Here is a 14986-nt window from a genome sequence, read left to right on the forward strand (position 1 = left end):
TTCGGGATAGAAGGAATTGCATTTTCTAGCAAATATCCTTTGGGATAAGAGATGGAAACTCCGGAATTCCGGATAAAATTAATCTCATTTTCCACCAAATATCCTCTGGGATAAGAGATGGACACTCCAGAATTCCAGGATAAAATTAATCTTAAAAGCCTGGAATATCCTCTGGGATAAGAAACACTGGAATTCCAGGATAAAAGGAATCTCATTATCCAAACATCCTTTGGGATAAGATACGCACACTCCAGAATTCCAGGATAAAATTAATCTCATTTCCATTAAAAACACAGAATATCCACAGGGATAAGAGATGGAAACTCTGGAATTCCGGGATAAAATTAATCTCATTTCCATTAAAAACACGGAATATCCTCAGGGATAAGAGATGGAAACTCTGGAATTCTGGGATAAAAGGAATCTCATTATCCAAACATCCTTTGGGATAAGAGATGGACGCACCGGAATTCCAGGATAAAATTAATCTTAAAACCCTGGAATATCCTCTGGGATAAGACACGCACACTCTGGAATTCCAGGATAAAGTTAATCTCATTTCCATTAAAACCCGGAATATCCTCAGGGATAAGAGATGGAAACTCTGGAATTCCGGGATAAAAGGAATCTGACTTTCCATCCAAACATCCTTTGGGATAAGACATGGACACTCTGGAATTCTGGGATAGAAGGGATCTCATTATCCAAACATCCTTTGGGATAAGACATGCACACTCTGGAATTCTGGGATAAAATTAATCTCATTTCCATTAAAAACCCGGAATATCCTCAGGGATAAGAGATGGAAACTCTGGAATTCCGGGATAAAATTAGTCTCATTTCCAATAAAACCCTGGAATATCCTCTGGGATAAGACACGCACACTCTGGAATTCCAGGATAAAGTTAATCTCATTTCCATTAAAACCCTGGAATATCCTCAGAGATAAGAGATAGAAACTCTGGAATTCCGGGATAAAAGGAATCTGACTTTCAATCCAAACATCCTTTGGGATAAGACATGGACACTCTGGAATTCTGGGATAAAATTAATCTCATTTCCATTAAAAACACGGAATATCCTCAGGGATAAGAGATGGAAACTCTGGAATTCTGGGATAGAAGGGATCTCATTATCCAAACATCCTTTGGGATAAGAGTTGGACACTCTGGAATTCTGGGATAGAAGGGATCTCATTTTCCAAACATCCTTTGGGATAAGACACGCACACTCCGGAATTCCAGGATAAAATTAATCTCATTTCCATTAAAAACCCGGAATATCCTCCGGGACATGAGATGGAAACTCTGGAATTCTGGGATAAAATTAGTCCCATTTCCAATAAAACCCCGGAATATCCTCTGGGATAAGACACGCACAGTCTGGAATTCCAGGATAAAGTTAATCTCATTTCCATTAAAACCCTGGAATGTCCTCAGGGATAAGAGATAGAAACTCTGGAATTCTGGGATAAAAGGAATCTGACTTTCAATCCAAACATCCTTTGGGATAGGAGATGGACACTCTGGAATTCCGGGATAAAATTAATATCATTTCCATTAAAAACACGGAATATCCTCAGGGATAAGAGATGGAAACTCCGGAATTCTGGGATAAAATTAATCTCATTTCCATTAAAACCCTGGAATATCCTCAGGGATAAGAGATAGAAACTCTGGAATTCCAGGATAAAAGGAATCTCATTATCCAAATATCCTCTGGGATAAGACACGCACACTCCGGAATTCCGGGATAAAATTAATCTCATTTCCATTAAAACCCTGGAATATCATCCGGGACAAGAGATGGAAACTCTGGAATTCTGGGATAAAATTAGTCTCATTTCCAATAAAACCCTGGAATATCCTTTGGGATAAGACACGCACACTCTGGAATTCCAGGATAAAGTTAATCTCATTTCCATTAAAACCCTGGAATATCCTCTGGGATAAGAGATAGAAACTCTGGAATTCCGGGACAAAATGAATCTGACTTTCAATCCAAACATCCTTTGGGATAAGACATGGACACTCTGGAATTCTGGGATAAAATTAATCTCATTTCCATTAAAAACACGGAATATCCTCAGGGATAAGAGATGGAAACTCTGGAATTCTGGGATAAAAGGAATCTCATTATCCAAACATCCTTTGGGATAAGAGTTGGACACTCTGGAATTCTGGGATAGAAGGAATCTCATTATCCAAACATCCTTTGGGGTAAGACACGCACACTCCGGAATTCCAGGATAAAATTAATCTCATTTCCATTAAAAACCCGGAATATCCTCAGGGATAAGAGATGGAAACTCTGGAATTCTGGGATAAAATTAATCTCATTTCCAATAAAACCCTGGAATATCCTCAGGGATAAGAGATGGACACACCGGAATTCCAGGATAAAATTAATCTTAAAACCCTGGAATGTCCTCTGGGATAAGAGATGGAAACTCTGGAATTCTGGGATAAAAGGTATCTCATTATCCAAACATCCTTTGGGGTAAGACACGCACACTCCAGAATTCCGGGATAAAATTAATCTCATTTCCATTAAAAACCCGGAATGTCCTCAGGGATAAGAGATGGACACTCCGGAATTCTGGGATAAAATTAGTCTCATTTCCAATAAAACCCGGGGATATCCTTTGGGATAAGCGATGGACACACCGGAATTCCAGGATAAAATTAATCTTAAAACCCTGGAATATCCTCAGGGATAAGACACGCACACTCTGGAATTCCAGGATAAAGTTCATCTCATTTCCATTAAAACCCTGGAATATCCTCAGGGATAAGAGATAGAAACTCTGGAATTCCGGGATAAAAGGAATCTGACTTTCAATCCAAACATCCTTTGGGATAAGACACGCACACTCTGGAATTCCGGGATAAAATTAATCTCATTTCCATTAAAACCCTGGAATATCATCCGGGACAAGAGATGGAAACTCTGGAATTCTGGGATAAAATTAGTCTCATTTCCAATAAAACCCTGGAATATCCTTTGGGATAAGACACGCACACTCTGGAATTCCAGGATAAAGTTAATCTCATTTCCATTAAAACCCTGGAATATCCTCTGGGATAAGAGATAGAAACTCTGGAATTCCGGGACAAAATGAATCTGACTTTCAATCCAAACATCCTTTGGGATAAGACATGGACACTCTGGAATTCTGGGATAAAATTAATCTCATTTCCATTAAAAACACGGAATATCCTCAGGGATAAGAGATGGAAACTCTGGAATTCTGGGATAAAAGGAATCTCATTATCCAAACATCCTTTGGGATAAGAGTTGGACACTCTGGAATTCTGGGATAGAAGGAATCTCATTATCCAAACATCCTTTGGGGTAAGACACGCACACTCCGGAATTCCAGGATAAAATTAATCTCATTTCCATTAAAAACCCGGAATATCCTCAGGGATAAGAGATGGAAACTCTGGAATTCTGGGATAAAATTAATCTCATTTCCAATAAAACCCTGGAATATCCTCAGGGATAAGAGATGGACACACCGGAATTCCAGGATAAAATTAATCTTAAAACCCTGGAATGTCCTCTGGGATAAGAGATGGAAACTCTGGAATTCTGGGATAAAAGGTATCTCATTATCCAAACATCCTTTGGGGTAAGACACGCACACTCCAGAATTCCGGGATAAAATTAATCTCATTTCCATTAAAAACCCGGAATGTCCTCAGGGATAAGAGATGGACACTCCGGAATTCTGGGATAAAATTAGTCTCATTTCCAATAAAACCCGGGGATATCCTTTGGGATAAGCGATGGACACACCGGAATTCCAGGATAAAATTAATCTTAAAACCCTGGAATATCCTCAGGGATAAGACACGCACACTCTGGAATTCCAGGATAAAGTTCATCTCATTTCCATTAAAACCCTGGAATATCCTCAGGGATAAGAGATAGAAACTCTGGAATTCCGGGATAAAAGGAATCTGACTTTCAATCCAAACATCCTTTGGGATAAGACACGCACACTCTGGAATTCCGGGATAAAATTAATCTCATTTCCATTAAAAACCCGGAATGTCCTCAGGGATAAGAGATGGAAACTCTGGAATTCTGGGATAAAATTAGTCTCATTTCCAATAAAACCCTGGGATATCCTTTGGGATAAGAGATGGACACACCGGAATTCCAGGATAGAAGGAATCTCATTATCCAAACATCCTTTGGGATAAGACACGCACATTCCGGAATTCCAGGATAAAATTAGTCTCATTTCCATTAAAAACCTGGAATATCCTCAGGGATAAGAGATGGAAACTCTGGAATTCCGGGATAAAGTTAATCTCATTTCCATTAAAACCCTGGAATATCCTCTGGGATAAAAGATAGAAACACTGGAATTCCAGGATAAAAGGAATCTCATTATCCAAACATCCTTTGGGATAAGAGATGGACACACCAGAATTCCAGGATAAAATTAATCTTAAAACCCTGGAATGTCCTCAGGGATAAGAGATGGAAACTCTGGAATTCCAGGATAGAAGGAATCTCATTATCCAAACATCCTTTGGGATAAGACACGCACACTCCAGAATTCCAGGATAAAATTAATCTCATTTCCATTAAAAACCCGGAATATCCTCCGGGATAAGAGTTGGAAACTCTGGAATTCCGGGATAAAAGGAATCTGATTTTCCATCCAAACATCCTCTGGGATAAGACACGCACACTCCGGAATTCCGTACCCGCTCCATATCCCAAAAACCCGACCACGCCTCCGAGGTGGGAAAAAAAAAAAAAAAAACCAAACCACATCCAACCCCAAAATCCCAAAGCTTTTCCCTGGGATTCTCCCGGCTGGGAAACAATTCCAGAGGGCTGGAATTCCACTCACTTGGCGCGGGCCACCACGAAGATGAGGAGGGGCAGGAGATCGTCCATGGACAGTTTGTAATCCCGCCCCAGCGCCCGGCACGCCGTGCGCTCCAGCTCCGCGCAGGTTCTCCGCAGGATCTCCAGCTTCTCCCCGGGATCCACCGTGGCGCTGCGCGGTTTGACGGGGAAAAAAAAAAAAAAAATAGGGATGAAAGGGTTTATGGAGCGATTCCTGGGATCTCGAAATGGGATGGGAAATTCCTGGTGTCTCCCGTGCGGGATAGGACATTCCTGGAGATCCTCTTCCACAGGATCTCCAGCTTCTCCCCGGGATCCACCGTGGCGCTGAGGGGTTTGACGGGAAAAAAACCAATCAGGGATGAAAGGATTTATGGAATGGGACGTTCCTGGGATCTCCAAGGTGGAGTGGGAAATTCCTGTCCCTCTGATATGGGATGGGACATTCCTGGAGATCCTCTTCCGCAGGATCTCCAGCTTCTCCCCGGGATCCACCGTGGCGCTGCGCGGTTTGAAGGGAAAAAAAAAAACCAGGGATGAAAGGGTTTATGGAGCGATTCTTGGGATCTCGAAATGGGATGGGAAATTCCTGGTGTCTTCCATACAGCATGGGACATTCCTGGAGTATCCAATATGGAATGGGACATCTGTGGGATCTCAAATTGGAATAGGATGTTCCTGGGATCTCCAGTATGAAATGGGACATTCTTGGGATCTCCTGTATGGACTGGGACATTCCTGGTATCTCCCATATGGAATGGGACATTCCTGGGATCTCCAAGGTGGAGTGGGACATTCCAGGTGTCTCCCATACGGGATAGGGCATTCCTGGAGATCCTCTTCCGAAGGATCTCCAGCTTCTCCCTGAGATCCAATGTGGCGCTGCGCGGTTTGACGGGAAAAAAAAAAAAAAAAAAATTAGGGATGAAAGGGTTTATGGAGCGATTCCTGGGAACTCCAAGGTGGAGTGGGACGTTCCTGGTGTCTCCAATATGGAATGGGACATCTCTAGGATCTCAAATTGGAATACGACGTTCCTGGGATCTCCAGTATGGAGTGGGACATTTCTGGGATCTCAAATTTGAATAGAACATTCCTGGGATCTCTGATATGGAATGGGACATTCCTGGTGTCTCCCATATGGAATGGGACATTCCTGGGATCTCCAAGGTGGAGTGGGACATTCCTGGTGTCTCCCATATGGGATAGGACATTCCTGGAGATCCTCTTCCGCAGGATCTCCAGCTTCTCCCCGGGATCCACCGTGGCGCTGCGCGGTTTGAAGGGGAAAAAAAATAATATATAGGGATGAAAGGGTTTATGGAGCAGTTCCTGGGATCTCGAAATGGGATGGGAAATTCCTGGTGTCTCCAATATGGAATGGGAAATTTCTGGGATCTCAAAATGGGATAGGACATTCCTGGGATCTCCGGTATGGAGTGGGACATTCCTGGAGATCCTCTTCCGCAGGATCTCCAGCTTCTCCCTGGGATCCAATGTGGTGCTGCGGGGATGGAAGAACCAAGGGAAATATGAATCCAGAACAGCGGGGTTTAAAGGGAAAAAAAAATTAGGGATGAAAGGGTTTATGGAGCGATTCCTGGGATCTCGAAATGGGATGGGACATTCCTGGGATCTCCAAGGTGGAGCGGGACATTCCTGGGATCTCAGAATGGGATGCGACATTCCTGGTGTGTCCCATATGGAATGTGACATCTCTGGGATCTCAAATTGGAATAGGATGTTCCTGGGATCTCCAGTATGGAATGAGACATTCTTGGGATCTCCAAGGTGGACTGGGGCATTCCTGGGATCTCGAAATGGGATGGGACATTCCTGGGATCTCCAATATGGAACTGGACATTCCTGGGATCTCCAATATGGAACTGGACATTCCCGTCCATTTTCCCCAGGGTGCAATTCCTGGTGTCTCCAAGATGGATCCCATCCCATCCATGGATCCACTCAAGCTCTTGGGATGCTCCAGTGGATGGACGAACCTCCTGGATCTCCACCTCCAGAGGAACGGGCTCTGGAATCCCAGGAAATCCCAACCCAGCCAAATTCGCTTTGAGGGTGACAACACCGAATTCCATTTGATCCCAGATTTTGTTTGGAATCATCATTCCCGAATATTTTAGGGTTGGAAGAGACCTTAAGGATCATCTCATCCCATTCCATGGGCGGGGACACCTCTCACTATCCCAGGATTCTCCCAGCCCCAATGTCCAACCTGGCCCTGGACATTCCCAGGGATCCAGGGGCATCCACAGCTTCTCTGGGAATTCCATCCCAGCCCCTGCCTGCTCTCCCAGCCAGGAATTCCTTCCCAGGGAATTACCGTGCCGAGCAGGGAATTCCCGGGTTTCATCGTCGACCTCTTCAGGGAGTTTCGGAGGGGAAAAAAAAAAAAATTTGGAATTAACCCGGAAACAGAACAAACCAACGGGATGATGGGCCCGGAACGTTTTTTTAAACAGCTACAAATTCCCGGCATTTCCCAAAAAAAAAAAAGAAAAATCCCGGGATTTGAGTGGGAAGAGAGGGGCAGGGACTCACATGAGCTTCTGCAGACACTCGGTGGCAGACAGGAAACATTTATCCTTGATCAGGGAGCGCCGCTGGAAAAGAGACACGGAGACCTTTGGAATGCCGGGGGCAGAGACTCCCGGAGCCATCCCGAAAAAATCTCCACTGGAATCCACGGAGCCGATCACGGAGCTGGGATTCCTGGGATTGAAGCTCCATCCCCGCCCAATTCCAACTCCCATTCCCAGCCGGCTCCGAGGGTTTTCCTCACCTGGTTGGAGGTCAGCGTGAGATCCTTGAGGGGCCACAGGTGCCTGGGAAAAGAGGGAAAAATGGGATTTAGGATGGATTCCCACCCGGAATCCCGTTGGGTTTTCCATCTCCACCTCCAAGGCCTCTGAGGATCCGTCAGCTCCTGGCCTGGCCCTGCTCCAGGTGGGACTGAATCCAGGTGGGATTCACCGCAGGAACCTGGGATCTGCAATCCCATGGATTCACTTCCCTGGAGCTCCAATCCCATGGATTCATTTTCCTGGACTTCCAATCCCATGGATCCACTTCCCTGGAGCTCCAATCCCATGGATTCACTTCCCTGGAGCTCCAATCCCATGGATTCACTTCCCTGGAACTCAAATCCCATGGATTCACTTCCCTGGGATCTGCAATCCCATGGATCCACTTCCCTGGAGCTCCAATCCCATGGATCCACTTCCCTGGAGCTCCAATCCCATGGATTCATTCCCTGGAGCTCCAATCCCATGGATTCACTTCCCTGGAGCTCCAATCCCATGGATTCACTTCCCTGGAGCTCCAATCCATGGATTCATTTCCTGGAATCTCCATCCCATGGATTCATTCCCTGGAGCTCCAATCCCATGGATCCACTTTCCTGGGATCTCCCATCGGAATTTCTGTTCCTCAGGGATGATCCTGGGATAATCCACGAGAAATTTTGGCATTTTCCATCCAATTCCTCTCATTTCTTTAGGAGAGGATCCAATCAAAGCCCAGGATCTGCAGCTCTCCTGAAATCCCGGAGGAAAATTCCCAAGCTGCTTCTCCTCCCCTCCAGAGGTGGATCCAGGAGCGGGAACGGATGAGGGAAACATCTGCCCCCACTTTTTCCATCTTTTCAGTCTGGATTCCCACATTTTTACAGGGAATGAACATTCCTATTCCAAGCCATTCCCAAATCCCTGATGATTTGGAGCCAAGAATTTGGGAATTTCTCGTTCCTTTTCCAAGCCATTCCCAAATCCCTGATGACTTGGAGCCAAGAATTTGGGAATTTTCCGTTCCTTTTCCAAGCCATTCCCAAATCCTGCACAATTTGGAGCCAAGAATTTGGGAATTTTCCATTCCTTTTCCAAGCCATTCCCAAATCTCTGATGACTTAGAGCTAAGAATTTGGAAATTTTCCATTCTTTTTCCAAATCCTGGACGATCTGAAGCCAAGAATGTGGGAATTTTCTGTTCCTTTTCCAAGCCATTTCCAAATCCTGCACAATCTGGAGCCAAGAATTTGGGAATTTTCCATTCTTTTTCCAAATCCTGGACGATCTGAAGCCAAGAATTTGGGAATTTTCCATTCTTTTTCCAAATCCTGCACGATTTGTAGCCAAGAATTTGGGAATTTTCCGTTCCTTTTCCAAATCCTGCATGATTTGAAGCCAAGACTTCAGGAATTTCCCGCACCGGAGAAGCTCCAGCGGAAAAAAACCCAACAAATCCAACGACTCAAACCTCGCCAGGAATTTTCTCTTTTTCCCCCCCTCCTTTGGGACGGGAAATGACCAAAAGAATTCCCGCTTACTTCTGCACCTCCAGGAATTCCAGGAGCAGGATATCCGGGAAGAGGCTGAGCTCCGCGATTCCCTGGCAGTAGAGGTTGTCCTCGCGCTGGTGCTGGAGCATGTAGAGCATGGAGAGCTCGGGATAGAAGCAGGGCAGGATCAGGGGCAGGACCAGGCTGGAGCCCTGCTGGATACTGGGAAAAGAGGGGGGAAAAAAAATTGGGATTTTCCATGGAAATCCGCACGGATTATTCCCAAAGCTGCCCCCCCCGGGTGTTTCCCGAGGTTTTCCTCTCTTCTGAGCTCGGCACGGTTGGGTTGTGGTGGCCGCGGGTTGGGTGCGAGAGGATCTGGAGAGCTCCAGGAGGTCTCCAGGGAATTCACTGGGAAAAACCTGGAGCACCGGGAGATCTCTGGAGTCACTGGGAAAAAAAAAAACTGGAGCACCAGGAGATCTCCAGGGAATTCTTGGAGATAAACCTGGAGCTCCAGGAGATCTTCAGAGAATTCACAGGGAAAATCCTGGAGCTCCAGGAGATCTCTGGAGTCACTGGGAAAAAACCTGGAACACCAGGAGATCTCTGGAGTCGCTAGGAAAAACCTGGAACACCAGGAGATCTCCAGGGAATTCCTGGAGAAGAACCTGGAGCACCAGGAGATCTCCAGGGAATTCTTGGAGAAGAACCTGGAGCACCAGGAGATCTTCGGAGCCACTGGGAAAAATCTGGTGCTCCAGGAGGTCGCCAGGGAATTCACAGGGAGATCTCTGGAGTCACCGGGAAAAAAACCTGGAGCTCCAGGAGATCTCCAGGGAATTCACTGGGAAAAACCTGGAGCTCCAGGAGATCTTTGGAGCCATCAGGAAAAAAACCTGGAGCACCACGAGGTCTCCTATGAATTCACAGGGAAAATCCTGGAGCACCAGGAGATCTCTGGACTCACCGGGAAAAATCCTGGAGCTCCAGGAGATCTTCAGAGAATTCACAGGGAAAAACCTGGAGCAACAGGAGATCTTTGGAGTCACTGGGAAAATCCTGGAGCACCAGATCTCCAGGGAATCCTTGGAGAAAAACCTGGAGCTCCAGGAGATCTTTGGAGTCACTGAGAAAAAACCTGGAGCACCAGGAGATCTCTAGGGAATCCTTGGAAAAAACCTGGAGCTCCAGGAGATCTTTGGAGCCATCAGGAAAAAACCTGGAGCACCAGGAGATCTCCAGGGAATCCTTGGAGAAGAACCTGGAGCACCAGGAGATCTTCGGAGCCACTGGGAAAAATCTGGTGCTCCAGGAGGTCGCCAGGGAATTCACAGGGAAAATCCTGCGGTTCCAGGAGATCTCTGGAGTCACCAGGAAAAAACCTGGAGCAACAGGAGATCTCCAGGGAATTCACTGCGAAAAACCTGGAGCTCCAGGAGATCTCCAGAGTCAACGGGAAAATCCTGGAGCTACAGGAGATCTCTGGAGTCACTGGGAAAAAACCTGGAGCACCAGGAGATCTCCAGGGAATTCTTGGAGAAAAATCTGGAGCACCAGGAGATCTTTGGAGCCACCAGGAAAAACCTGGAGCACCAGGAGATCTCCAGGGAATCCTTGGAAAAAACCTGGAGCTCCAGAAGATCTCCAGGGAATTCTTGGAGAAAAACCTGGAGCTCCAGGAGATCTCTGGAGCCATCAGGAAAAAACCTGGAGCACCAGGAGATCTCCAGGGAATCCTTGGAAAAAACCTGGAGCACCAGGAGATCTCCAGGGAATTCTTGGAGAAAAACCTGGAGCTCCAGGAGATCTTTGGAGCCATCAGGAAAAAACCTGGAGCACCAGGTGATCTCCAGAGTCAACGGGAAAATCCTGGAGCTACAGGAGATCTTTGGAGTCACTGGGAAAATCCTGGAGCACCAGGAGATCTCCAGGGAATTCTTGGAGAAGAACCTGGAGCACCAGGAGACCTTCGGAGCCACTGGGAAAAATCTGGTGCTCCAGGAGGTCGCCAGGGAATTCACAGGGAAAATCCTGCGGCTCCAGGAGATCTCTGGAGTCACTGGGAAAAAACCTGGAGCAACAGGAGATCTCCAGGGAATTCACTGCGAAAAACCTGGAGCTCCAGGAGATCTTTGGAGCCATCAGGAAAAAAAACCTGGAGCTCCAGGAGATCTTTGGAGTCAACGGGAAAATCCTGGAGCACCAGGAGATCTTTGGAGTCACTGGGAAAATCCTGGAGCTCCAGGAGATCTCCAGGGAATCCTTGGAAAAAACCTGGAGCACCAGGAGATCTCCAGGGAATTCTTGGAGAAGAACCTGGAGCACCAGGAGACCTTCAGAGCCACTGGGAAAAATCTGGAGCTCCAGGAGGTCGCCAGGGAATTCACAGGGAAAATCCTGCGGCTCCAGGAGATCTCTGGAGTCACTGGGAAAAACCCTGGAGCAACAGGAGATCTCCAGGGAATTCACTGCGAAAAACCTGGAGCTCCAGGAGATCTTTGGAGCCATCAGGAAAAAAACCTGGAGCTCCAGGAGATCTTTGGAGTCAACGGGAAAATCCTGGAGCACCAGGAGATCTTTGGAGTCACTGGGAAAATCCTGGAGCTCCAGGAGATCTCCAGGGAATCCTTGGAAAAAACCTGGAGCACCAGGAGATCTCCAGGGAATTCTTGGAGAAGAACCTGGAGCACCAGGAGACCTTCAGAGCCACTGGGAAAAATCTGGAGCTCCAGGAGGTCGCCAGGGAATTCACAGGGAAAATCCTGCGGCTCCAGGAGATCTCTGGAGTCACTGGGAAAAAACCTGGAGCAACAGGAGATCTCCAGGGAATTCTTGGAGAAAAACCTGGAGCTCCAGGAGATCTTTGGAGTCACCAGGAAAAACCTGGAGCACCAGGAGATCTCCAGGGAATTCTTGGAGAAAAATCTGGAGCTCCAGGAGATCTCTGGAGTCACCGGGAAAAAACCTGGAGCAACAGGAGACCTCCAGGGAATTCCTGGAGAAGAACCTGGAGCACCAGGAGACCTTCGGAGCCACCAGGAAAAATCGGGTGCTCCGGGAAAAACTCCAGGGAACTCAGCGGGAAAATCCTGGGCGCGGATCCTGACTCAAAGACAGGGCACTCCGCCTGGCTCGAGGACACAAACACAAAGCCCGGGCGCCAAGCCCGGCTCAAACACTTCGGGAATTCCCGGGAGCCGCCCGCTCGATCCCAATGGATCAATCCCCGGAAGCCCACCTGGGATCCTCCTCCGGCGGCCGCCGCGGCAGCGCCCTGCAACGGCAAAAAAAAAAACATGGATCAGCTCTTCCCTGCTTCCCAAAGCATCCCGGAGGAGGAGCCGGCCCGGGATCCAGCGGGAGAGGGCTGAAAATCCCGGGAATTCCGAGGGTTCGAGGGGGTTTCTCCTCGGCGGAGGATTCCGGGATTTCCGCGGGTTCTGGAGAGGAAAGGTCAGGATTGCGCTCCCGGGATTTGGTTTCCCGGAGAATCCCGGGATGGTTTGGGAAGGAATTCCTGGGCTGGGATGGAATTCCCAGGGAATTTGCGGTTGGTTCCTGGATCCCTGGAAGCACAAGGAGAGGTTGGATGGGGCTTGGAGCAGCCTGGGGTTGGAAGCAGCGGAGATTTCCAAGCCAAACTCTTCCGTGATTCCCGTTTTTCCTTCCGTCGTGGATTTCCAAGCCCGTGGAGTTGTGCTCCGATGGGCGTTATCACCTGGAGGAAGCAACTCCTCCAGGAATTCCCAAGAATTCCCAAAGAACTCGCAGAGAATTTCCAAGAACTCCCAGGAACTCCCAAAGAATTCCAAAGAACTCCACAGAATTCAAAAAAATTCCCAAAGGACTCCCAAGAACTCCCAAAAATTGCCAAGAATTCCCAAGAATCCCAAGAATTCCTAAAGAACTCCCAAGAATTCCCTAGCATACCCAAGAACTACCAAGAACTCCCAAGAATTCCAAACAACTCCAAAAACTTCCTAAAAGCTCCCAAGAATTCCGAAGAACAAACAAAAAACTCCCAAGAATTCCCAAGAACTCCCAAGAACTGCAAAGACTTCCCAAGAATCCAAAGAACTCCCAAGAATTCCTAAAGAACTCCCAAGAACTCCCAAAGAACTCAAAAAAATTCCCTAGAATCCTAAAGAACTCCCAAAAACTCCCAAAAAACTCCCAAAGAACTCCCAAGAATTCCAATGAACTCTCAAGAACGTCCAAAGAATTCCCAAGAACTCCAAAGAATTCCAAAGAACTCCCAAAAACTCCCAAAGAACTCCCAAGAACTTCCCAAAGAATTCCCAAGAACTCCCAAAGATTCCCAAAGAATTCTAACGAATTCTAAGAATTCCTAATGAATTCCAAAGAGCTCCCAAGAATTCCAATAAACTCCAAAACACTTCCAAGAACTCCCAAACAATTCCCAAGAACTCCCAAGAACTCCCAAGGATTCCCAAAGAACTCCAAAAAAATTCCCTAGAATCCTAAAGAATTCCCAAAAAACTCCAAAGAACTCCCAAGAATTCCCAAAGAACTCCAAAAAAATTCCCTAGAATCCTAAAGAATTCCCAAAAACTCCCCAAAAAATCCCAAGAATTCCAACGAACTCTCAAAAACTCCCAAAAAACTCCAAAGAACTCCCAAGAATTCCCAAAAACTCCCAAGAACTCCCAAAAAACTCCCAAAAAACTCCAAAAAATTCCCTAGAATCCTAAAGAATTCAAAAAAAAACTCCCAAAAAACTCCAAAGAACTCCCAAGAACTCCCAAGGATTCCCAAAAACTCCAAAAAATTCCCTAGAATCCTAAAGAATCCCCAAAAACTCCCAAAAAAATCCCAAGAATTCCAATGAACTCCCAAAAACTCCCAAAAAAATCCCAAGAATTCCAATGAACTCCCAAAAACTCCCAAAAAACTCCAAAGAACTCCCAAGAATTGCCAAGAACTCCCAAAGAACTCCCAAAAAAACTCCCAAAAAAATTCCCTAGAATCCTAAAGAATTCCCAAAAACTCCCAAAAAACTCCAAAGAACTCCCAAGAATTCCCAAGATCTCCCAAAGAACTCGCAAAAGACTCCCAAAAAACTCCCTAGAATCCTAAAGAACTCCCAAAGAACTCCTAAAAAACTCCAAAAAAAAAAAAAAATTCCCTAGAATCCTAAAGAATTCCCAAAAACTCCCCCCCCCCCAAAAAAATCCCCAAAAACCTCCCGAACGAAAGAACCCAAACCAGCCACCGCCGCGATCCCAAGGATCCCCTCCACGCGCCCCCGGCCGGGATTTACCGGTAGAATTCCCAGATTTTCCCGGCGTAGAACTTGACCTCGTCCTGCGCCATGGCCAGCAGGTGCCGGTTGGCGCCGACGCCGGAATAAGCGGCCTGGAACGCCGCGCTCAGCGCCCGCAGCAGCTTCCCCAGGGGGTGCAGGGAGCAGCCCAGCGCCTGGAAAATCCCGCATTTTTCCGGGGTGAGCGGCTGGGATTTGGGGGGGAAAAGCCAAAAGGGAAAACCCAAACTTCTGCCGGAATCCGGGAAAACGCAAAAAGGGATCCTGAATTTCTCCTGGAATTTGGGAAAACCCAAAATTGATCCCACATTTCTGCCGGGGTTAGCGGCTGGGATTTGGGGGAAAAAGCCAAAAGGGAAAACCCAAACTTCTGCCGGAATCCGGGAAAACCCAAAAAGGGATCCTGAATTTCTTCCGGGATTTGGGAAAACCCAAAATCGATCCCACGTTTTTCCGGGGTTGGCAGCTGGGATTTGGGAAAGCCAGAAAGGGAATCCTGAATTTCTCCTGGGGTTTGGGTAAAACCCAAATGG

General features: G+C 46.9%; 1 protein-coding gene across 2 annotated transcripts in view; it reads right to left on the minus strand.

The window, feature by feature from the left end:
* ALS2CL (ALS2 C-terminal like) overlaps positions 1 to 14986 on the minus strand; it is a 56665-nt gene that overhangs the window by 2224 nt on the left and 39455 nt on the right. For both annotated transcript variants that reach the window (XM_040071140.2, XM_058421830.1), the window contains exons 19-24: positions 14451 to 14608; positions 12408 to 12443; positions 9215 to 9388; positions 7673 to 7715; positions 7432 to 7493; positions 4874 to 5023 (exon numbers count right to left, since the gene is read on the minus strand). In XM_040071140.2, coding sequence (XP_039927074.1) covers positions 4874 to 5023; positions 7432 to 7493; positions 7673 to 7715; positions 9215 to 9388; positions 12408 to 12443; positions 14451 to 14608 — 623 coding nt within the window. The remainder of the gene's footprint in view (positions 1 to 4873; positions 5024 to 7431; positions 7494 to 7672; positions 7716 to 9214; positions 9389 to 12407; positions 12444 to 14450; positions 14609 to 14986) is intronic.

Source organism: Hirundo rustica, chromosome 1 (assembly GCF_015227805.2).
Source record: "Hirundo rustica isolate bHirRus1 chromosome 1, bHirRus1.pri.v3, whole genome shotgun sequence".
Lineage (NCBI taxonomy): Eukaryota > Metazoa > Chordata > Aves > Passeriformes > Hirundinidae > Hirundo > Hirundo rustica.